Source organism: Physeter macrocephalus, chromosome 12 (genome assembly GCF_002837175.3).
Source record: "Physeter macrocephalus isolate SW-GA chromosome 12, ASM283717v5, whole genome shotgun sequence".
NCBI classification, from domain to species: domain Eukaryota; kingdom Metazoa; phylum Chordata; class Mammalia; order Artiodactyla; family Physeteridae; genus Physeter; species Physeter macrocephalus.
Window position 1 is genome coordinate 43,223,020 of NC_041225.1, and position 24,377 is coordinate 43,247,396.

The 24,377-nt window shown below is 39.2% G+C and overlaps 1 protein-coding gene across 4 annotated transcripts in view; it reads left to right on the plus strand.

Annotated features, from left to right (window-relative positions):
• The window catches only part of UBXN2A (UBX domain protein 2A), a 46,320-nt gene that overhangs the window by 7,733 nt on the left and 14,210 nt on the right, over positions 1-24,377 (plus strand). For 3 of the 4 annotated variants that reach the window (XM_007114754.4, XM_024119029.3, XM_007114755.3), the window contains 2 exons: positions 11,693-11,747; positions 20,308-20,446. In XM_007114754.4, coding sequence (XP_007114816.2) covers positions 11,693-11,747; positions 20,308-20,446 — 194 coding nt within the window. Of the gene's footprint in view, positions 1-7,637; positions 7,657-11,692; positions 11,748-20,307; positions 20,447-24,377 lie in introns of those variants that run through there. The other variant, XM_024119030.3, reaches the window with a different exon arrangement.

The following is a 24,377-nucleotide window of genomic DNA, read 5'->3' on the forward strand; positions in this document are numbered from 1 at the left end:
ATCTTTTCTTTTTTTTTTTTTTTTTTTTTTTTTGCGGTACGCGGGCCTCTCACTGTTGTGGCCTCTCCCGTTGCGGAGCACAGGCTCCGGATTCGCAGGCTCAGCGGCTATGGCTCACGGGCCCAGCCGCTCCGCAGCATGTGGGATATTCCCAGACTGGGCACGAACCCGTGTCCCCTGCATCAGCAGGCAGACTCTCAACCACTGTGCCACCAGGGAAGCCCACATTTTTAATATTTTAAACAACTTTATTTAGGTATAATTAATATGCAGTAAGATGCACATATTTGACATACCATGTAATATTTTAAAATGAAGTAGTATTTAACTGTATCTGTTACTGGTTCTTAAATAAAAAAGAAGCAAATAAGTCAAAATATAAACTTTTCTGAAATCTGGGACTTCCCTGGAGATCCAGTGGTTAAGACTCTGAGTTCACAATGCAGGGGGCACAGGCTCCATCCCTGGTCTGGGAAATAAGATCCCACATGCAGCAAGGTTCAACCTTAAAAAAAAAAAAAGGCTTTTGAAATCTGAATAGTTGGGATGGGTGTTTATATTTTTCTATTCTTTTGTGTATATTTGAAAGGGAAGTAATTTATTTATTTATTTATTTAACATCTTTATTGGAGTATAATTGCTTTACAATAGTGTGTTAGTTTCTGCTTTTTATTTTTATTTTTTGGCCGCACTGTGCCGCTTGTGGGATCTTAGTTCCCCGACCAGGGATTGAACCTGGGCCCACGTCAGTGAAAGTGCCGAGTCCTAACCACTGGACTGCCAAGGAATTCCCAAAAAGGAAGTAATTCTTAAAGTGAAGCAATTAAATAGTTTTAGAAATATGAGGTTTGAAGGACAAGATCTTAGGAGAAAACCATGAAATTCTGGCTTTCTGAATATATTTTCAGTTGGTTTTCTGGTTTTTAAATTTTTTTTTAATCAAAACAATACATAGTTTAAAGGCAATATGTAGTGTCAGAAGACTTAAAACTAAAAGTTTTAAGTTTTAAGTCCTCACTTAAGTCCTCACTTAAGTCCTCACTAAAAGTTTTAAGTCCTCACTTCCCACTCCGTTTCCCTAAAGACAACTGCTTTGAACTCATAGCTGTTTCTTATGTAATTTACAGCCGTATTTCTGAACAGTGTGTGTTTTGAGTTATTAATTTTGAACATTGCGTTTGTATTGCTGTTAGGATAGGTAACTGTTTTAGCTCGATTATGCTGTCAACTACAAATTGGCATTTTTCCATTGGCACTTGCCATCTACCTCTACAAGGATTAAATCATGTGCTGCTGCAGCTGCTGATTTTCAACACCCCCTGAAAGGAGTTTAGGGTGAAGAGCAGAAATGAGGCACTCTGTGCTCCGGGAGAAACTGGCAGAACAGGTCTATTTTCAGGAGCTGATTTTATGAGCCCAATTCTTGTATCTCCTAATATCTAGAAAAGCACTAAAATCCTTCATGGTGACATCTACTCCTCGTGACTAGCAGAAACCTTCTGCAAAAAAAGTCTGTGCCTGATTGCATGTACTCCCCCGTCACCAAAATCACATCTATACTGACTTTCCCTCCTACCTCTTTGGAGCAGTTTCTCAGAGCTACCTGGGATGCTGTCTCCTGGGCTGCAGTCCTTATTTTGCCCCAAATAAAACTTAACTCAAAACTCTCACATTGCGCATTTTTTTAAGTCGACAATGCTTATCCCCTTTTCCTTTTCACATTCTTTTAATGGCTTTAGCTAAGTTTTTTCCATACCATAAACAAATATATACACAGTTTTTTTTCCCTTTGGACCTCAGATTTATCCTTGGCCCAGAGATGACATAATTATATTTATGTAATAATGTAATAAGCACTTGCAAACTCAAAAGGACATTGACAGCGCTGTATCTTATATTTAACAATCATCTTTAATGGTTGCATTTTTAAAGCATACAGTTTATTTAATTGTGTAATCCATTTAAGATGTTATACATTTTTGATATTTTAAAAAATATCTCCCCCCTTCTCTGATTTATTATTGATACTTTGTAAATCTAAAGCTTAATCCAGTACCTTACATTTAATAAATATTCAGTAAAATTCTTTGGATGAAATAGTAGTCTGTTTTCATTTTTTAAGTCTAGGGAATAATTTTTCTTTTTTTAAGCCCATAGGGAATAATTTTGAAGAGGAGTACAGGAGGGATTAAGAAGTCTTTAGAAATACAAAATACCCACTTGAGACAATAAAGACATCCAATTTGCCTTGATTGTTGGATGCCATCTTCTTGGATGTGGCTCTAGTAACTCCTACCCAAAAGCTAGCTGAAAGGCTAAAAGGCAGCCTGTGAAGTTCTTGTTGGGGGTGCTGCTGAAGGTGCCCTCCCCCACCTTATGTTGGGTACTGACTCCTCTGCCTCATTGCATTTCCTCATTTTTCCTTCCTTTCAGTTTCTCCTTGTCCTTCAGAATTGCTCACAATTTTGTTACAAAAAGGCTAAGAAATAAATTCACTAACAGTTTATGTTCAATTTGTAATGAAAACAATAGAAGCATTTAAAACAGTTTTCAATGATATTTTCCAGAGCAGACTCTACTATCCTACTTTCATTCCTAGCAAAACAGATGCTAAGTGGGAATTAGTGCTCCAGCCAAATTGGCTGTGGTTATGAGCCCAGTTCCATTAGCAGCAGGAAACTGGAATGGAAGTCAGGACCTAAGATCATTCAGACTGATGTTGTATGGTGAAAGGCTGCTGCTGGATCCTCAGTTACCCAGATTAAATCCACCTCCAGATACTTTGGAGACTTTTAAGTGGGAGCAGTATGCTGCTACTTCTAGTGCCCATTTTCTGTTCTCATTGCTTTGAAATGGATCTGGTGGATCTTCAGTGGCTATTGCTGAGCAGGTCTGCCCTCTGTTTAAATATGCTGAATACTTACATTTTTTAATACTTATATTTTTAAATAGAGGTATTTGCTTTTTTATATACATATGCTCCAGAGAGAATTTAAGAAACGTATTTGATATAGTCTGAGAGTTGAAATATTTTTAATGCTTTCTGGAGATGTCTAGCCTGATTATATCTTCTTTTTGGTAAAGTGTTTTTCTTTATTTTTCTTTTCTTTTCTTTTGGCCACACCGCGCGGCATGTGGGATTTTAGTTCCCTGACCAGGGATCGAACCTGCTCCCCCTGCATTGGAAGCGTGGAGTCATAACCACTGGACTTCCAGGGAAGTCCAAAAGTGTTTTTCGTTAGTTTTAAATCTGTAGAGTAAACTCTGGGACCTTGATTATCATAAACAGTCTATTGTGACCTAATAGTAACATTCTCTTAACTGTTTGTTTTAAGCACATATAAAAAGTAATTGTAATCTTGTTTGGGTGACTTTTAATTAAAAGTCTAGTTACAGATTATAACTATATAGGTTTACTAAAGCATTGTACTTTTCTCTCCATAATCAGTTTGGTTGTGTTTTCCTTTAATAACCAGACATTCCAGGTTACATAGAACAGATCTGATTTTTCCTACCTTGAATGTTGACAAGTGATAACTTTAATTGTGCAATAGGCAGTTTAAAACTATTGTCTGTGTTTGACTTCACATTGCACATCCGTGTGCTGCTAAAATTTCTCTCTGCCCACATTGCCTTCAAGCCGTGAGTCAACCAAATGTCTTATGAAGCACTTTGGTTGTCTTAAAACAGATGTATCTTTATCCTAAACATGATCAATCTATTTCTCCTGTTCATCACTTTAAATATGAGTTCATAGTACTTTTCCCCACTTCACATTTCTAATTTGGGGAGTAAGATTCACATACATTATTTCTCACTGAGGATGCAGATCTTTGGAACTACTGCCATTCTTGGATTATTGAGTAACTTACTGATAGAGCAAAAGTACCGCCTTTTTTTTTTGTTCGTTTTTTTTTTGTGGTATGCGGGCCTCCCTCTGCTGCGGCCTCTCCCGTTGCGGAGCACAGGCTCCGGACGCGCAGGCCCAGGGGCCATGGCTCACAGGCCCAGCCGCTCCGCGGCATGTGGGATCCTCCCAGACCGGGGCGCGAACCCGGTTCCCCTGCATCGGCAGGCGGACGCGCAACCACTGCGCCACCAGGGGAGCCCAAGTACTGCCTTTTAAGAAGCTAATGAAATGACATTGTACAACTCTACATGTATATATTTTTAAGATAGTTCTTTTATCCCAATTTTTATTATGAAAATTTCAAACATATATAAAAATGTGGAGAATAGTAAACTCCCATGTATACTCATTACCCAGCTTCACTAATTATCAAGTCATAGCCATTTTGGTTTCAATTATACTCCCTCCACTCCTCACTCCACTTGACTATTTTGAAGCAAATTCTAGTTATTGGATTTCATCTAGATATTTCAGTATGTAGCTAAAACAAGTACTTTATTTATTTTGACCTCACCACACAGCATTCAGGATCTTAGTTCCCTGACCAGGGATCAAACCCGTGCCTCGTGCAGTGGAAGCATGGAGTCTTAACCACTTGACTGCCAGGGAAGTCCCTAAAACAAGTACTTTAAAAAGCTACAATCCCATTGTCACACCTTTAAAATTAACAATTACTCCACATATCAAATATCCATCCAGTGTTCACATGTTCCTGATTCATAGCTTTTTTCCATTTAGTTTCTTTAAATAATAACATAAATATGGTCATATGTTGTAATTAGTTGATATATCTCTTAAATATTTAAAAAGATGATTTCTACTTCTTTTTTCTCCCTGGTAATATATATAGAAGAAAATGGATAATTTCTCCTGAAGAATTTCTCCAGTTCTGGATTTTGTTGATTGCATCCCTGTGATGTCATCTGATCATGTTCCTCTGTGCCCTATATTTCCTGTAATCTGATGTTTAGACCTAGAGGCTTGAATGGATTCAGTTTCAATTTTAGAAAGAAGTCTTCACACGTGGTGGTTTGAGCTTTTCACACTGAGGCATATATTTATGTCTGTTTTCTTTGTGTGATGTTAGCAGCCATTGATATCATTGCCTAGGTCTGTTTGCATTAGGGGTTGCAAATTGGAGATACTCTAATTCTATAAACCTTCATTTAGCTGAATTCATTTATAAAGGAAACTTCTTTTATTAACTCTTTGATTACTCCGAGTTAGTTCATACAGGAAAGGCAGGATGAATACTTGATTCTTTCCCTTATTTGCCAGTTTTCAAAATAAATTGGTACCCTGCTGTTCTGGAAAGATGACCAGTGAATGAGTTTCTGTGTTTTAATGAGTATCAGTATGAACTTGCATTTGATGTGTTTCAATTCATGTAGCTGTTTTTCAGTCCCATCTTTCACCAATGGTAGCCTTTTCAAACTGACTTCTGAATCCTTTTCTTCATTTTGTTTTGTTTTTTTTGGCTGTGCCTCGCGGCCTGGGAGATCCTAGTTCCCTGACCAGGGATCGAACCCAGGCCCCCGCAGTGAAAGCTTTGAGTCCTAACCTCTGGACAGCCAGGGAATTCCCAACTTCTGATTCCTTTTGACATTAATCCAAGATGTCAATACAAGGCATAAAGTGCATATTTCTTGCCCCAGACCTGGAGACAGCCATTTCTCTAAGAAACTGATTCCTTTTGGTGGGAAATAGTATTTGGAGACCATAAATCTGGGCGGTAGGTGTGCTGTGCTCATTGTTGTCTGATTGTTTATTGCTTTTTGGCCTTTTCAGTGGACAGAGCTACTATGTATTTTCTTAAGAGAAAATACAGCATAAGTTCATAATGATGTTTCCGATTTAAAATATAGGATTACAGGATTTTTGCTTGGCTTCTTTGATTTTTATATTTCTATCTCTTTACTCTTACTCTGAAAAAAAAATCTTGGTTTTTAGGGACAGATCATAATTACTTCTTTGCTTTATCTCAGTGTCTCTCAACTTCAACACTATTAACATTTTGGGCAATACTTTCTTGTGGGGGCTGTCTTGTGCATTGTAGGATTTTCAGCAGCATCCCTAACCTCATCTACTAGATACCAGTAGCGCCCACCACCCCAGTTGTGTGACAGCCCAAAAATGCCTCCGGCCATTGCCAGATATATTCTTAGGGGCACTGTTGCCTCCTGGTTGAGACACACTGCTTTATCTTTATATCATACTTTTCATATAAACAATACTAATATATTATTGCTAATAATATGACTACTAGAAACTTCGTTTTTCCTCTTTGCGTTCATCCCACTAGGATATATGGTAAAATTACCATGTTTTAAATTTACTTGAAATGATTCCTCTCTGTCAGTTCAGTTAATTCGTTTCATTTTTACTTTCCGTTTTTAGGGATTGCTCTTTTAAAATTTAACTGTGTTTTATAAGTGCATAAAATATTTACATGGGTCCACAGTTGATCTAATAAACAAGATACATTCAGAGAAATCCAGCTTCTGCCCTTACTCCCTTCACCCAGTGCACTCTTTCCCACTTTATAAGTAACCTTATTATTTATTTTTTGGTTTACTTTTTCATTTTTTCCTAATGTAAACAAATATACATATACTCATGTCCACCTCTTTCTTAGATAAACAGTACTGTATCATACATATTTTTCTCCATTTTGCTTTTTTCACTTAATAGTACATCCCACTGTGTGGATTTACCATAGTTTATTCAAGAAGTCCCCTATTAATGGACAAGTTGAGGTTTTTTACAGGCTTTGCTGTTACAGTCAATGCTGTAAATAATACTACAGTGAATAGTCTAGTGTATTCACCTTTTTATATTTTTGCTAAAGTATCATTGGGGTGGATTTTTAGATAATGGGATTTCTAGATATACGTGTCAAAGAAAAAACAGAGCTGGACAGTAGTTAAAGCAGTAAAACCAGCTTCTGTTCAGGAACTGTTGTGATAGGGGAAAAGAGACCTCAGTGTGGAACTGGACTCGATTATGAATATAACATGGACAGGGGCTTCCCTGGTGGCGCAGTGGTTGAGAATCTGCCTGCCAATGCAGGGGACACAGGTTTGAGCCTGGGTCCGGGAAGATCCCACATGCCACGGAGCAGCTAAGACCGTGCACCACAACTACTGAGCCTGCGTTCTAGAGCCCGCGAGCCACAACTACTGAAACCCGCGTGCCACAACTACGGAAGCCTGTGCGCCTAGAGCCTGTGCTCCGCAACAAGAGAAGCCACCACAATGAGAAGCCCGTGCACCGCAACGAAGAGTAGCCCCCGCTCGCCGCAACTAGAGAAAGCCCACGCGCAGCAATGAAGACCCAACGCAGCCAATAAATAAATAAATAAATAAAATAATTTTTAGAAAAGATGGACAAGTGGGGATTTATAGTCAAAGAGCAAGCTAGGGGTCAGTGAGTGGAAAATTACTAAGAAACCTCAAAGGTAAGGGGGGATTCTTGCTAAACTGAACTACAAGATTCTTGCTGAAGGCAAGCCAGAGTGATCAGTATCATGGCGGGGTTGTGGGGGGAGTGCGGAGTGAAGAATTTGATCAGGTATCAAGGGTGGAGGGATTCTGGGTAAAGCTGCTTAACAGGATTCTTGCTAAAATTGGGCTCTACAGGAACAGAAATGGAAGCCCAAGGTCCGGCCTCCTTGAGAAGATGCCTCAGAGGAGCCTAAATGCAGTTTGGTCAAGGAGAGATTCTTTGTCATATGCATAGGTGACTAGGTAATGCCACATTCCCTTCCCCGGATATGTGCCATTTTGCATTCCCACCAAAAATGTTTAAGGCTGTTTCCCCACACTCAGCAGCAAAATGTGTTGCAAGACTTGTAAGTTTTTGCCAGTCTGATCGGTGAGAAATGGTATCATAATATAGTTTCAATTGCATTTATTTCATTATAAGTGAGACTGACATCTTTTCACATATTTTAGGGCCATTTGCTTCAATTTCTGAGATGTCTCTGTTCATATTTGTTGCCTTTTGATTGTTGGCCTTTTTTTTTTCTCTGTATCAGTTCTTTATATATTAACCTTTTAGTTGTAATGCCAGTTCCCTTTGTTTGTTTTTGTTTGTCATCTGTGTTTTTACTTTGTAGAAATTTTTTTTAAAATTTTTTATTCTGGGCTTCCCTGGTGGCTCAGTGGTTGAGAGTACACCTGCCGATGCAGGGGACACGGGTTTGTGCCCCGGTCCGGGAAGATCCCACATGCCGCTGAGTGGCTAGGCCCGTGAACGATGGCCGCTGAGCCTGTGCGTCTGGAGCCTGTGCTCCGCAACGGGAGAGGCCACAGCAGTGAGAGGCCCGCGTATCGCAAAAAAAAAAAAAAAAAAAATTTTTATTCTTACATAGTTAAATGTATCAGTCTTTTCCCTTATTGCTTCTGGATGTGAGTTATAGGAAAGTTGTCTTCTCTTCCAGGTTATAGGGAACTTTACCATGTTTTCTTTAATAATTAAGAAGTTTGCCTTTTTTAAAGTTTTTTTTTATTGTGGTAAAATACATACATATATAACATAAAATTTGCCATCTTAACCAATTTTAAGTGTACAATTCAGCAGCATTAATAGTATTCACAGTGGTGTGTAACCATTACCACTGTCCATTTCCAAGACTTCTTCATGGTCCCAAACAGAAACTCTGTTCCTGTTATGCAGTAATTCCACATTCCTCTCTTCTACCAGTCCCTAAAAACCTCTGTTTTACTCTCTATCTCTATGAATTTGCCTTGTATGAAGTATCAGCATAACTAGAATCATGCAATATTTGTCCTTTGTGTTTGGCTTAATTCACTTAATATTTTCAAGGTTTATCCATGTTGTAGTATGTATCAAAATGTCATTCCTTTTTACGGCTATTTAATATTCCATTGTATGTATATACCACATTTTGTTCAGATATTCATCTGTTGATGGACATCTGGATTATTTCCACCTCTTGGCTATTGTGAATAATGCCTCATCCACCAAATCCTTTTCTACAGCAGCTGTACTGTTTTACATTTCCACCAGCAATATTCTGGTGTTCTAATTTCTCCACATCCCTGTCAACACTTATTATTTTTGTTTTATTAAATAACAGCTATTCTGATGTGTATAAAGTGGTATCTCATTGTGACTAGTGATGTTGAGCATCTTTTTCATGTGCTTATTGTCTACTCATATTTCTTCTTTGGAGAAATGTCTGTTCACATCCTTTGCCCAGTTTTGAATTGGTTTGTTTTCCCTGCTGTTTTTAAGTTGTATTTTTCTTGATTCATCATTTGCTTGATAGCTGTAAACCTTTGACTACTTTCCAGAGTTCTAAGTTGGTTCTAATAGTTTCTGCTTGTTTTTCAATGTTTCTGTGGGGACAGGAGCTTGGAGCTGCCTATTCTTTCATTTTGCTGACATCACCCTCAGGTTCAATTTTTAAATTTTAGATCTTGGATATATCTGGAATTTATCTTGGTAATGGTGATTCCATATGACTGTTGAATTTATTTAAAAGTCCATCTTTTCCTGATTTTTAAAGATCTAATAGTATGGACTCCTCATGGGTTTTTGTTTTTATTCAGTGAGTTATAATCCATTAGTATCATTATTTACTTTGATGTTCCATTTCCCAGACTTGTCCAGTGGGAACCCCTTCAGGTGGCTTCAGTGTCCTTTTGATATGTCTTCATCATTCACTAAGCACCATCTTACTTTCTGGTGCAAGATATTTTGTGCTCATTTGTTCTTTCTCTGTCCCAGCCCTGGAATCAGCCTTTTCTCTAAGGAGCCATGATTCCTTTTCTTGGAAAATTGTATTTCGAAGCCAAGATGTAGGCTTTTGGTATGCTTATTGCTTCTAGTCTGTCATTGCTTCCAGGACCTCTCAAAGGGCAGATAGCTTGAACCCTTTTAAACATTGATTTGTTTCCTTATTTCTTATATTATTTCTGTTGTAAGGGCAAAAGAGTATTGCAGAAAGTTTGGGAAAGAGAGAAAATAATCCACAATTTTTTACCCCCCCAACAATAACTATTTTATTGCTTCTCTCCATTAAAAAAATTTGATTAATTAATTTATTTTTGGCTGTGTTGGGTCTTTGTTGCTGTGCGTGGGCTTTTTCTAGTTGCAGCGAGTGAGGACTACTCTTAGTTGTGGCGTGTGGGCTTCTCATTGAGGTGGCTCCTCTTGTTGTGGAGCAAGGGCTCTAGGCGCGCAGGCTTCAGTAGTTGTGGCACGTGGGCTCAGTAGTTGTGGCTCGCGGGCTCTAGAGCGCGGGCTCAGTAGTTGCGGTGCAAGGGCTTAGTTGCTCTGCAGCATGTGGGATCTTCTTCCTGGACCAGGGCTCGAACCCATGTCCCCTGCATTGGCGGGTGGATTCTTAACCACTGCACCACCAGGGAAGTCCTTCTCCATTTTTTCATACACATTCAATTTCATTCCTAGTGAATGAATAATTTTTGTTTCTTGTATTTTCACTTATGTGACATCTTTTTCTAGTTGGCTACATAAATTGCTTCATAATTATTTTTAAGGGATACGTATTATCCCATCAGGCAGCTATATCATGACCATTTACTTTATTTTCAATTTTTCCTAATCGATAACAGCTGTGGCAGACATATTTTATGTATATAGCTTACATTGTTGTTCTTTTAAGTTCCCAGAAATGTGGAAGGAAGATCATGGTCAAAATATTTATGCAGCATGTAAATACATCTGGTCAGTTTGCTTTCCCCCAGAATTGTAAGAATGAGCTTATATTCCCTATTTTTATTCCCGTCTTGCCCCTAGGTTCTTCTGACCATTTTTTTTTCTGTTGTTTTTTTTTTAGATTCCATATATATGTGTTAGCATATGGTATTTGTTTTTCTCTTTCTGACTGACTTACTTAACTCTGTATGACAGACTCTGCAGACCTACTAGAGAATGGACTTGAAGATACGGGGAGGGGGAAGGGTAAGCTGGGACGAAGTGAAGGAGTGGCATGGACATATATACACTACCAAATGTAAAATAGATAGCTAGTGGGAAGCAGCCTCATAGCAGAGCGAGATCAGCTCTGCTTTGTGACCACCTAGAGGGGTGGGGTGGGGAGGGTGGGAGGGAGGGCCTGCTTTGTGACCACGTAGGGGGGTGGGGTGGGGAGGGTGGGAGGGAGGGAGATGCAAGAGGGAAGAGATATGGGGACATATGTATATGTATAACTGATTCACTTAGTTATAAAGCAGAAACTAACACACCATTGTAAAGCAATTATACTCTAATAAAGATGTTAAAAAAAATTGACAATAAAAATCATCTACATTGGAAAAAAAAGAATAAGTTTATATTGATTTGATATTTTGTTACTATTGGAGATTAAGTGAAATGTTTACATTCACTTTTGTTTGTTATTAAAGCATACATTAATTTTCATCACAAATTTTTTTTTTTTTGGCCGCGAGCACTTGCAGGATCTTAGTTTCCCAACCAGTGATTGAACGTGGGCCCTTGGTAGTAAAAGCACAGAGTCCTAACCACTAGACCGCCAGGGAATTCCCCTCATCATAACTTTTATGAAATCTTTCTTTTGTCAGATTATCCAAATCCAAAATTTACTTTTTATTGCTTTACTTTAAGTGAAAGTGACAGCTTTGAGTTAGGTCACTTGTTCTTAAGACCCATTTAGTGCTACTTTAGGAGTACATAATAACTTAATGGCAAAGAATCTTAATGCATACGTTGGAATGAATTTATTTAAAATACTGTATTAAGAACTTTACCTTATTTTTCTTTTTACGTTTACAGTAAGGCAAAAGAGAATGAAAGAAGTAGATAATCTTGAAAGTATAAAGGAAGAATGGTGAGTTAATTTTTGCATTTTCTTTGTTATTAATGCCTTTGTTACTGTCTTTCTCTATTTTTACATTTCACTGACTTAGTAAGTTTTCATTATGATTATCTGTTAAATACCTAATAGTAATGTACTTTAAAGTTTTTTTTCCATAGCTGCATTAAATGGATTTTAGTGAAGTTATAAATCTTTTTGTGATTAATTTTTTTAAGTGTTAAATTTCTCTCTGCCCACATATTATTTCTGTTATTTAAGAGGGAAATTAAAGTAACTATTTATTACTTCATTAGCCTCTTGTGTTATACTATCTTGAAGTCATAGTGGAAATATAATGGCTTTGGAATCAGATAAACCTAGGTTTGAATCCCATCTCTGTCTTACGCTACTTCTCTGGCATTTGAGCAACTTAGGTAGATTCTTTGAGCTTCCATATCGCATCTAAAAAGGAGGAGGTATACATAGGTACCTGAAAGGTTTTTGTAAGAATTAGATAGCCAATTTAAAGCACTGAGCATCGTATTAGCATATAGCAGGCACCCAATAAATGGTAGATGCAAAGTCTGTCGTTCTTATTAATAAAAATTCTTTATTCTCACTTCTCTGAAGTGGAATATTTATTTTTGTATTATGTTCTTTGTTTTAAATACTTGAAAAGGTAAATATCTTTCATTCATAGTCCATTTAAGGAGACAGCTAAGTATTTACAAATACTTTGTGAATACTTTCTATACCGAACAAATACTATTTATTATTTTTTCACTGGAGTACTTACTGTTTTATATAAATGTCTGATATTAACTATATAATTGTGAGGTTATGTCAGGAGCCCCTAAGACTGCCTCCAGATGTGATGATTTGCTTAGAGGATTCACAGGATTCAGCCTATAGTCATACTAATGACTAAGCTTTATTGCAATGAAAAGATACTTTGAAAGGGGGTGAAGTCCAGGGGAAACCAGGCATAAGCTTCCAAGAGTCCTTGCCCAGTGGAGCCACCAGGACACACACTTAATTCCTCCAGTAATAAGTTATATAGCACGTGTGAGATGTTGTCTACCGGGGAAGTTCATTGGAAATGAGCCTAGGGTTTATACTGGGGACTAGGCACATATTAAAACTCCATACTCTCATGAAAAAAGTAAAAAGGATAGCAACAGTTAGGTCTGCTATGTTAACTCTTTTCTACACAGAAATCAGTTGAATGGCTGATTTATTTATTTGTTTGTTTGTTTGTTTGTTTTTGCCGCACCTTGTGGCTTGCGGAACTTCCCCAACCAGGGATCCAGCCCATGCCCCCTGCATTGGAAGCACGGAGTCTTAACCACTGGACCACCATGGAAGCCCCAGTTGAATGACTGATTTTTTATTTTTATTTTTATTTATTAATCTTTGGCTGTATTGGGTCTTCATTGCTGCGCGTGGGCTTTCTCTAGTTGCGTTGAACTGGGGCTACTCGTTGTTGCGGTGCACAGGCTTCTCATTGTTGTGGCTTCTCTTGTTGCGGAGCACGGGCTCTACACGTGCGGGCTTCAGTAGTTGTGGCTCACAGGCTCTAGAGCACAGGCTCAGTAGTTGTGTCACCCGGGCTTAGTCTCTCCACAGCATATGGGATCTCCCCAGACCAGGGCTCGAATCCATGTCTTCTGCATTGGCAGGCAGATTCTTAACCACTGCACTACCAGGGAAGCCCTGAATGACTGATTTTAAAGAGTAAAATTAACTTAGGACTTCTAACAGTTTTGTGGAGACGTAATTCACATACCATATAACTCATCCATTTAAAGTATACAATTCAGGGACTTCCCTGGTGGCACAGTCGTTAAGAATCCATCTGCCAATGCAAGGGGACACGGGTTTGATCCCTGGTCCGGGAAGATCCCACGTGCCGCAGAACAACTAAGCCCGTGAGCCACAACTCCTGAGCCTGCACTCTAGTGCCCGTGAGCCACAACTACTGAGCCCACGTGCTGCAACTACTGAAGCCCGCACGCCTAGAGCCCATGCTCCGCAACAAGAGAAGCCACTGCAAGGAGAAGCCCACGCACTGCAGCGCAGAGTAGCCCCCTCTTGCAGCAATGAAGACCCAGTGCAGCCAAAAAGAAAAAAAAAAGTATACAATTAAGTGGTTTTTAGTACATTCATAGAGTTGTGAAACCATTACCACAGTCAGTTTTTTTTTTTGTTTTTTTTTTTTTTTGGTGGTATGCGGGCCTCCCCCCGCTACGGGCGAAGCCGTTGCGGAGCCCGGACGCGCAGGCCCAGCGGCCACGGCCCACGGGCCCAGCCGCTCCGCGGCACGCGGGGTCCTCCCAGACCGGGGCGCGAACCCGGCTCCCCTGCATCAGCAGGCGGACGCGCAACCACCGCGCCACCAGGGAAGCCCCACAGTCAGTTTTATAACATTTACATTACCCAAAGAGAAGCCCCATACCTATTAGCAGTCATACCCCATTCTCCTGTGCCCTACACCTGACAACCACTGATATACTCTCTGTCTCTATAGATTTGCTTATTCTGGGCATTTCATATATATGGAATCATAGAATATGGGGTCTTCTGTGACTGGCTTCTTTCATTTAGCATAATGTTTTCAAGCTTTATAATGTTATAACATGTATCAGTACTTTGAATTTAAATAATTAGTAAGGGGCTTCCCTGGTGGTGCAGGGGTTAAGAATTCGCCTGCCAGTGCAGGGGACACGGGTTCAAGCCCTGGTCCGGGAAGATCCCACATGCCACAGAGCAGCTAAGCCCGTGCACCACAACTACTGAGCCTGCGCTCGAGAGCCCGTGAGCCACAGCTACTGAGCCCAAGCGCCACAACTACTGAAGCCCACACACCTAGAGCTTGTGCGCCGCAACAAGAGAAGCCACCACAGTGAGAAGCCTGTGCACCGCAACAAAGACTAGCACCCACTTGCTGCAACTAGAGAAAGCCCGCATGCAACAACAAAGACCCAGTGCAGCCAAAAATAAAATAAATAAAATAAATAAATTAAAAAAATAATAATAGGGGCTTCCCTGGCAGTGCAGTGGTTAAGAATCTGCCTGCCAATGCAGGGGACACGGGTTCAAGCCCGGGTCCGGGAAGATTCCACATTCTGCGGAGCAACTAAGCCTGTGCGTCACAACTACTGAGCCTGCGCTCTAGAGCCCGTGAGCCACAACTACTGAGCCCGCATGCCACAACTACTGAAGCCCGTGCACCTAGAGCCCGTGCTCCACAACGAGAGAAGCCAGCACAATGAGAAGCCCGCACACCGAAACGAACAGTAGCCCCTGCTCACCACAACTAGAGAAAGCTTGCGTGCAGCTACGAAGACCCAATGCAGCAAAAATAAATAAATAAATTTATTTAAAAAAATAATAATAATAAATAAATAAATAGATGTCTATACAAGAATATTAGTAATAGAGTTTATAATTTTCTTGGTAACAAAAATAGATTTTGTTAGAAACAGCAGTCCAGTAAAAAATGAAAAGAAGACTGATTCCCTAAGTGTATCACTTGGTCAAAGATTATGAATGGTGAAGATCCATATTTACCATATGTGCTTCCAAAACATAAACAGATGCAAATCTTTCACCTGTTTGAACAACAGCTAGCTGATAACCTTATTTATGCAAAACACAGTAGTGAATGAGAAAGTGAGCAAAAGAGGCTTTTCTGAGCCAGGATAGATGTTTCGTATTACCTTTCCTGAAGTTTTTGTACTTTTTACTATTAGAGAAGCCCCTAGGACTTCAAGACTATTTACTTAACGTAACCCCTTTGATAATCTGGTTTCAAAGTTCTAAAGAAGAGTATTGATATTTGCATCACAAAATGATAATAACAAGTAAAGAAAAGGATGACAGATTAGAAAACAATGATGAAATAATAAAGTTGTCTGTGTATATTTAGTACTGATACACTGTTTTTAACTAGAGTTTACATTTGGGTCTGTTCTTTGTGTTATACAGTTCTGTGGAGTTTGACAAATGGCGCTAATGTGTGTAATGTTGCACTTTTAATTCCATATACCAATTGTTAATTGCTGGTATACAGGAAAGCACTGGCTTTTGTATATTAATCTTGTGTCCTGCAACTTTGCTGTAAATGCGTATTAGTCCCAAGAGTTTTACACTGTTGTTGATTCTTTTGGATTTTCTATGTAAACAGTCTTGTTACCTGCAAAAAAGACAATTTTTCTTCCATCTTGACCTGTATTTTTTTTTTTTTTTATTTCCTTTTCTTGTCTTACTTGTTTAGCTAGGATTTCCAGTATGGCATTGAAGAGGAGTGGTGAGAAGCGGCATCCTTGTTTTGTTCCTGCTCTTAGGGGAAAAGCATCTAGTTTCTCATCATTAAGTATGACATTAGCTTGAGGGGGTTCCTCTCTACTCCTAATTTGCTGAGAGTTCTTATCGTGAATAGGTGTTAGATATTGTCAGATGCTTTTTCTACATCTGTTGATAATGATCATATGATTTTTCTTCTTTAGTGTGTTGATGTGGTGGGTTACATTGATTGATTTTCTAATGTTGAACCAGTCTTACATACCTGGAGTAAATCCTACTTCGTTGTGGTGTATAATTCTTTTTATGTATTGCAGGATTCAAAATATTAGTATTTTGTTGGGGATTTTGCATTTTTTAAAAATATTTATTTATTTATTTATTTATTTGGCAGTGCCGGGTCTTAGTTGCGGCTCAGGGAATCTTCATTGCCATGTGTGGGATCCTCGCTACGCATGCGGGATCTTTAGTTGTGGCAAGCGGGAGGCATGCGGGATCTAGTTCCCTGACCAGGGATCGAACCCAGGCCCCCTGCATTGAGAGCACAGAGGCTTAACCACTGGACCACCAGGGAGGTCCCAAGGATTTTGCACTTATGTTCATGAGAGTTTTGTGTGTAGTTTTCCTTTCCTGTAATGTCTTTATCTGGTTTTGGTATTTGGGTAATGCTGTCCACATAGAACGTGTTAGAAGTATTCCCTTCCACTTTTATTTTCTGGAAGAGATTATAGAGAATTGGTATTAATTTGTTCTTAAATGTTTGATAGAATTCACCAGTGAAATCATCTGTGCCTGGTGCTTTCTGTTTTGGCAGATTATCAATTATTGATTCAGTTTCTTTAATAAATGTAAGCCTATTCATATTGTCTATTCCTCCTCATGTGAGTTTGGGTAGATTGTGCTTTTCAAGGAATTGGTCCAGTTTATCTAAGTTAATCGTTTGTGGGCATCCATCTCCAACATACTGTACTCTGAACCCCTTAAAAGCCTAGACTATTTCTTGTGGTATGCGGGCCTCCCTCTGTTGTGGCCTCTCCCCTTTGCGGAGCACAGGCTCCGGACGCGCAGGCCCAGCGGCCATGGCTCACGGGCCCAGCCGCTCCGCGGCATGTGGGATCCTCCCAGACTGGGGCGCGAACCCGGTTCCCCTGCATCGGCAGGCGGACGCGCAACCACTGTGCCACCAGGGAAGCCCTAAAAGCCTAGACTATTTCTTATTCATCTTTGTGTCTTCCCCACCTAACATATAGTAGGTACTCAAATATTTGGATGACTTGTGTTAGCATAATAAGGTTTAGTAGAATTTATATACCAAATATGTATGATAAAGGACTAAAACTTCCTTCTGGATGCTCAGCTTTATTGGCTTTGTACTTAGTAATTAGTAATTAAGTATAAATTGCTTTCTGAACAGAAGAAACAAATACCAGAAAGCACAAAGTGGTTGTAACGACATTATATCTAATATTTAAGAATTTACTATGTGCCAGCATGTGTACTGGTACATACAGTATACCAGGTATAAATAGGCCTTTATGTGTATTCACATTTAATCTTCACAACAACCATGTGAGATAAGTGGTAATACTAAGACATAATATGGATTGTCTTAAGAGTATATATAGAGAGAATTACCTAGAAGAGTAAAAAGAATATACCTAAATTAAAAAATTGCCCTGCTAGGGCTTCCCTGGTGGTGCAGTGGTTGAGAGTCCGCCTGCCCATGCAGGGGACACGGGTTCGTGCCCCGGTCCGGGAAAATCCCACATGCCGCGGAGCACCTGGGCCCGTGAGCCATGGCCACTGAGCCTGTGCGACCGGAGCCTGTGCTCTGCAACGGAAGAGGCCACAACAGTGAGAGGCCCGCGTATAGCAAAAAAAAAAAAAAAAAAAAAAAAAGAAAAAAAAAAAAGAAAGAAAGAAATAACAAAAATTGCCCTGCTATCAGCATTTTTATTTTTTTAGTTAATTATTTTTTTGGCTGTGCCGGGTCTTAGTTGTGGCGCATGGGATCTTCTTTGCGGTATGCAGAATCTTTAGTTCCGGTATGTGGGATCTAGTTCCGTGACCAGGGATCGAACCTGGGCCCCCTGCGTTGGGAGTGCTGAGTAGTCCCTGCTATCAGCATTTTAATAACAATATAATAATGACTCTATTGAGAGACAGTCTAGCACAGTGATTAAGAGTAGAGGCATACAGGCATTAGGACTTCCCTGGTGGCGCAGTCGTTAAGAATCTGCCTGCCAATGCAGGGAACATGGGTTCGAGTCCTGGTCCAGGAAGATCCCACATGCCGAGTAGCAGCTAAGCCCGTGCACCACAACTACTGAGCCTGCGCTCTAGAGCCCGCGAGCCACAACTATTGAAGCCCGCGTGCCCTATCTACTGAAGACTGCATGCCAGAGCCTGTTCTCTGCAACAAGAGAAGCCACCGCAATGAGAAGCCTGCACACCACAACGGAGAGTAGCCCCCACTCGCCGCAACTAGAGAAAGCCCATGCTCAGCAACAAAGACCCAACACAGCCAAAAATAAATAATAAATAAATAAATAAATTGAAAAAGAGTAGGGGTATTAGAAGCCTGAGTTCAGTTTCCAGCTCTGCCTCCCAATAGCTTTGTGATCTTGGGCAAATTGCTTAAGCTTTTTCTTTACCTAGTAAATGAGGATAAAAACAGTATGTGCTAGGGAGGGTGGGAGGGAGGGAGACGCAAGAGGTAAGAGATATGGGAACATATGTATATGTATAACTGATTCACTTTGTTATAAAGCAGAAACTAACACCATTGTAAAGCAATTATACTCCAATAAAGATGTTTAAAAAAAACAAAACAAAACAAAAATATGTGCCTTTTAGGTCACTGTGAGGATTGAAAGAGTAAACACATGTAAAGCGCTTAGAAAAGTTCCTAACATGTATTAATAAATGCTTAATAAATATTAGCTATTAAGAGAGGCTTTATAATGTATCATGGCTAGGAGCATAGACTTGGAAGACAGATTAACAGGGTTTGAATTCTGTTTCTGCCACTTACTAGCTGTGTAATCTCTAACATGTAACTTAACCTCTTTGTGACTCATTTTCCTTATCTGTAAAATGTGGATAAAAATATCTGCCTTGCAGATCCTGGCACAGCGTAAGAACTATAAAAGTGTTGATTATTATCTGAGAAATCTGAGAAATTATCTCTCAGTACATTTATGAATTGTCTATGTGACTTTAGAAAAGATCAACCAGAAACCATCCTTTTATCAAACAAAATCTTAGGTAATATTTCTTATATGACAAAATATAAACATACATATACAAAAACAGTAGATGGGGTGGGCAAAATGGAGGAAGGTGGTCAAAAGGTGCAAACTTCCAGTTATAAAATAAATAAGTCATGGGATATGTACATCATGGAGACTTTAGTTAATAACACTGTACTGCATATCTGAAAGTTACCAAGAGAGTAAATCTTGAAAGTTCTCATCACAAGGAGAAAATTCTGTAACTATGCATGGTGATGGATGTTAACAATTAACTAGACATTGTGGTGATTATTTTGCAGTACATACAAGCATTGAATTGTTATGTTGTATATCTGAAACTAAAATAATATATGTCAGTTGTACCTCAATTTAAAAAGAAAGAAAGAAAAAAAATAAAAGCCCAGTAGAGTATTAAACCACTACAGATGAAAGTCTTGAGTGGGAAATTTCATTCTGAAGTGTGCAAAGGAGCAAAACTATGATTATGACTGTTCCTCACACCTTACCACCTTTAGTTTCAAGAGTGCTTTGTGTTACCAAAAAGTACATAGTAGCCCTCTTTAAAGCCATTTTGAGAGCTTTACAAAGAACACGTTGTTTTTTTACTCTGGACCAGTGGTTTTCAACCTGGTGCAGTTTTGCCCATCCCACCCCCAGAGGCCATCTGGCATTGTCTAAAGATGTTTTTTATTATTATAACACTGGGGGGTTGGGGGATGTCCATGCTACTGGCGTCTAGTGGTTAACGGCCACAGATGCTGCTAAACTTCCTACAGTGTACAGGGCAGCCTGCCCAACAAAGAATTAACCCTCCCCAAATATCAATGGACTGAAGTTGAGAAAACCCTGCTCTGGACCACAAGTGTTAATGGCTTCCCAAGGCCACATATCTAATGTGTTAATTCAGAAGAGAGTCTCAACTGCAGGCATGGAGGTAGCGTGTCAGTTCTAGATCCTTTAACTAGAACAATTTGTGTAAATTTTTAGAGAATTAGTGGTTAATAGTGCTTATTTTTCTTTTTTTTGTGTGTGTATAGGGTTTGTGAAACAGGATCTGACCACCAACCTCTTAGTGATAATCAACAAACAAATTGTGAATATTTTGTTGACAGCCTTTTTGAGGAAGCTCAGAAGGTTGGTGCCAAATATTTGTCTCCCACTGAACAAAAGAAACAGGTAAGTGTCCATAAATTTTTTCTTTCCCAGTGCTTCTCAAAATATGGCCCTTTAGGGCTTCCCTGGTGGCGCAGTGGTTGGGGGTCCGCCTGCCAGTGCAGGGGGCGCGGGTTCGTGCCCCGGTCCGGGAGGGTCCCGCGTGCTGTGGAGCGGCTGGGCCCGTGAGCCATGGCTGCTGAGCCTGTGCGTCCGGGGCCTGTGCTCCGCAGCGGGAGAGGCCACAGCAGTGAGAGGCCCGCGTACTGCAAACAAACAAACAAACAAACAAAATACGGCCCTTTAGAGGTCAAAATTGTTTTCATAATAATAGTAAGATATTATTTACTTTTTTCACTGTGTTGAGTTTGCACTGATACTGCAAAAGCAATGGTAGGCAAAACTGGCACCTTAGGAGGAATTGAGGTAGTGACACCACTCTGTACCAGTAACTACTGTATTCTTTCCTTGAACTTGCAGGGGGAAAAAAACACTCGTTTCAATTAAAATTTTCCTTGATGAAGCAGTAACATTTACACATTTCATTAAATCCCAACTCTTTACTATACATCTTACAAATATTCTATGTGATAAAATATGAAGTGTATGTAAAACATTTCTACAATATACAGAAATATCTTAAGGAAAAGTACCATTGCTTGAGATACAAGCTGAACACTGTTTTTTCATGGTGTACTATTTTTACATGAAAGTGATTTACAGACAACTAGTTATTCAGTCTTGGATATTCTGCAGACATTTTCTCAATGTATGAAGTAAGTCTGATACTTCAAGAGAAACAACTTACAGTATTTGTTGCAAATGATAAGATATGATTTTGTCAACTTTTTAAAGTGAAAGTAAGAATTTTGATAAACTGACATCATGCACTTGTCAGCTTCCCAAAACTTAGAAGATATTTCTGATAGGATTATTGTCATATTAATAAATATACCTTTAGGGCTTCCCTGGTGGCGCAGTGGTTGAGAGTCCGCCTGCCGTTTTTTTTGAATAAATTTATTTATTTTTTATTTATTTTTGGCTGTGTTGGGTCTTCGTTGTTGCACGTGGATTTTCTCTAGTTGCGGCGAGCGGGAACTACTCTTCATTGCAGTGTGCATGCTTCTCATTGTGATGGCTTCTCTTGTTGTGGAGCACAGGCTCTAGGCACGCAGGCTTCAGTAGTTGTGGCACGTGGGCTCAGTAGCTGTGGCTCGTAGGCTCTAGAGCGCAGGCTCCGTAGTTGTGGTGCACGGGTTTAGTTGCTCCGCGGCATGTGGGATCTTCCCAGACCAGGGATCGAATCTGTGTCCCCTGCATTGGCAGGCAGATTCTTAACCACTGTGCCACCAGGGAAGTCCCTCAACTTTTTTTTTTTAAATTGAAGTACAGTTGATTTAAAATGTTGTGTTAGGAAATTCCCTGGCTGTCCAGTGGTTAGGACTCTGAGCTTTCCCTGCTGAGGGCACAGGTTCAGTCCCTCGCTGGGGAGCTAAGATCCCACAAGCCACGCAGCATGGCCAAAAAAAGAAAAAAGTTGTGTTAGTTTCAGATGTACAGCAAAGTGATTCAGTTTTTTATATATATATATAATATATAAAAAATATATATAATATATAATGTATATAAAATATATACGATATATATAATATATATGTAATATATATATTCTTTTTCAAATTCTTTTTCATTATACGTTATTACAAGATAGTGAATATAAGTTCCCTGTGCTATGCAGGAGGCCCTTGTTGTTTATCTATTTTATATGTAGTAGTGTTTATCTGTTAATCCCAAACTCCTAATTTATCCCTCACCCCACCTTTCCCCTTGGGTAGCCACAATTTTGTTTTCTATATCTATGAGTCTGTTTCTGTTTTGTAAATATATTCACTTGTATCATTTTTTTAGATTCTACATATGTGTTATCATGTGATATTTTAAACTAACTTTTGAGATCCTACCACTTACTACATTTTGATGTAGTATCTTGGAAAAGCTATTAAAATGCTTTTTGCAACTACATATCTGTTTGAGGGTTGATTTTTTTTTTTTTTAATGTACTTCAATCAAAATGTCATATCACAGCAGACTGAAGGCAGCAGCAATTATGAGAATCTAGCTGGCTTTTCGAAGTCAGACATTAAAGAGATCCCTTTACTTTAATTTGCCTTTAAAATTTTTTTTTAATGTATCTTTATTTATTTTATTTGGTTGCACTGGGTCTTAGTTGTGGCAGGCGGGCTCCTTAGTTGTGGCATGCAAACTCTTAGTTGCGACATGCATGTGAGGTCTAGTTCCCTGACCAGGGATCAAATCCAGACCCCCTGCATTGAGAGCTCGGAGAGAGTTCTTTAGTTCTTCAGACTGAAGTCTGAAGGACTTAGGTTGAAAAATAGCAGCCCGGTTCCTACATGGCCATGATATCTAATTCCCAGAGGTAATCACTACCCAGAGGTAGTCTTAACTATTTCTTCTCGTATAAAGACTGTATTTCTAATAATATACTAATGATAGTTCTTAATTTTTTAGTTTTTTCAAATTATGTATTGACTTTTTTAAAATAGAAAATGAGAATTTAGCTCTTATTCTTCCTTCCCCTCATCCCCAAACCACCTCCTCTCATTTGACTAACATAATTATATCATAATTTGGGATTAAATCAATTATCATTGTTTATAGCTTTATGACTTTGTAAATACCGTACAGCATCACTGAGTCATATAGTGTATTATATTTCTTTTCCTGACTGCCTTTTAAATTTTCATTAGAATTAATAGTTTTTTCCCTTCCATATTGCCTTTATTTTCTTTGTGCCTATCGTTAATTCATCCCCGAACTCTGATAGAAGGCTGTATCTTTTTCCAGTTGTTTGAACATATTAGATAATTTTACCAGTTTAATTTTTTCTGAAGGATAACTGTGGTGAAGCCCTTCTTTCTCCAATGTCCTCTAGGGGAGAAACACTGCTGCTGCCCTGGACTCTGTGATCCTGAGCACTTTATTTATCTCTCCTCTCACTTCTGGTGCACTGAATTCTGTGCCTCTCCCAACCCCTACCCTGTATGTTTCCATTTTTATGAAGCCAGTCTTGAGGTGTTTTATGCAGAAAGTGCGTGTAAAAAGAGTGCATGGGAAATGGATGGCTTAAAACCTTGCACATCTGAATTTGCCTTTATTCTGCCTTATTCTGCCACATGATTGATAGATTGCTGTTTTGGCATCTGAGCCTGTGTGTGTGGCATGTTTTTGCTCCCTGCAACCTATTATAATCTTTTCTTTAATCTCCTCATGTTCTGATGGGCCTTGGTATAGATTCTTTTTCATTCATTCAATACAGAAACTTGTATTTTACTCTTCTAGGACATTTTCTCATGTTGCTTCTCGATATTTTGCTCCCCTCTGTTGCTTGTCTCTCTACAATATTTTTTCTTAGATAATGGATCTCTTGGACTGAGTCTCTTATTATTTCTCCTGTTTTCCACCTCTTTGTTGTTTTGTTCTATTTTAATTGTAATATTTCTTCAACCTTATATTCAATCCTTTTATTTAATTTCCATTTTAAGTTTCTAAGAGCTCTTTTGCTCCCTGAATATTCCCTCCTACTCCCTTTCAAACATCTTCTCTTATATAAGTGTATTAATTATCATTTTTGGATTTTTGTTTTTAAGTTTCTTCTGTTTTCCTCAGTGTCTTTTTTTTTTTGTTTTTTTGGCCCATGCACTTGTGGGATAGTTCCCTGACCAGGGATTGAACCCTGGGCCCTCAGCAGTGAAAGTACCGGTCCTAACCAGTGGACTTCTAGGGAATTCCCCTCCTCAGTGTCTTTATGTGCTCTTTTCCTATTTGTTTTGTTCTCATTCTTTTCTTTTCTTTTCTTTTTTTTTTTTTTTTTGTGGTATGCGGGCCTCTCTCTGTTGTGGCCTCTCCCGTTGCGGAGCACAGGCTCCGGACGCAC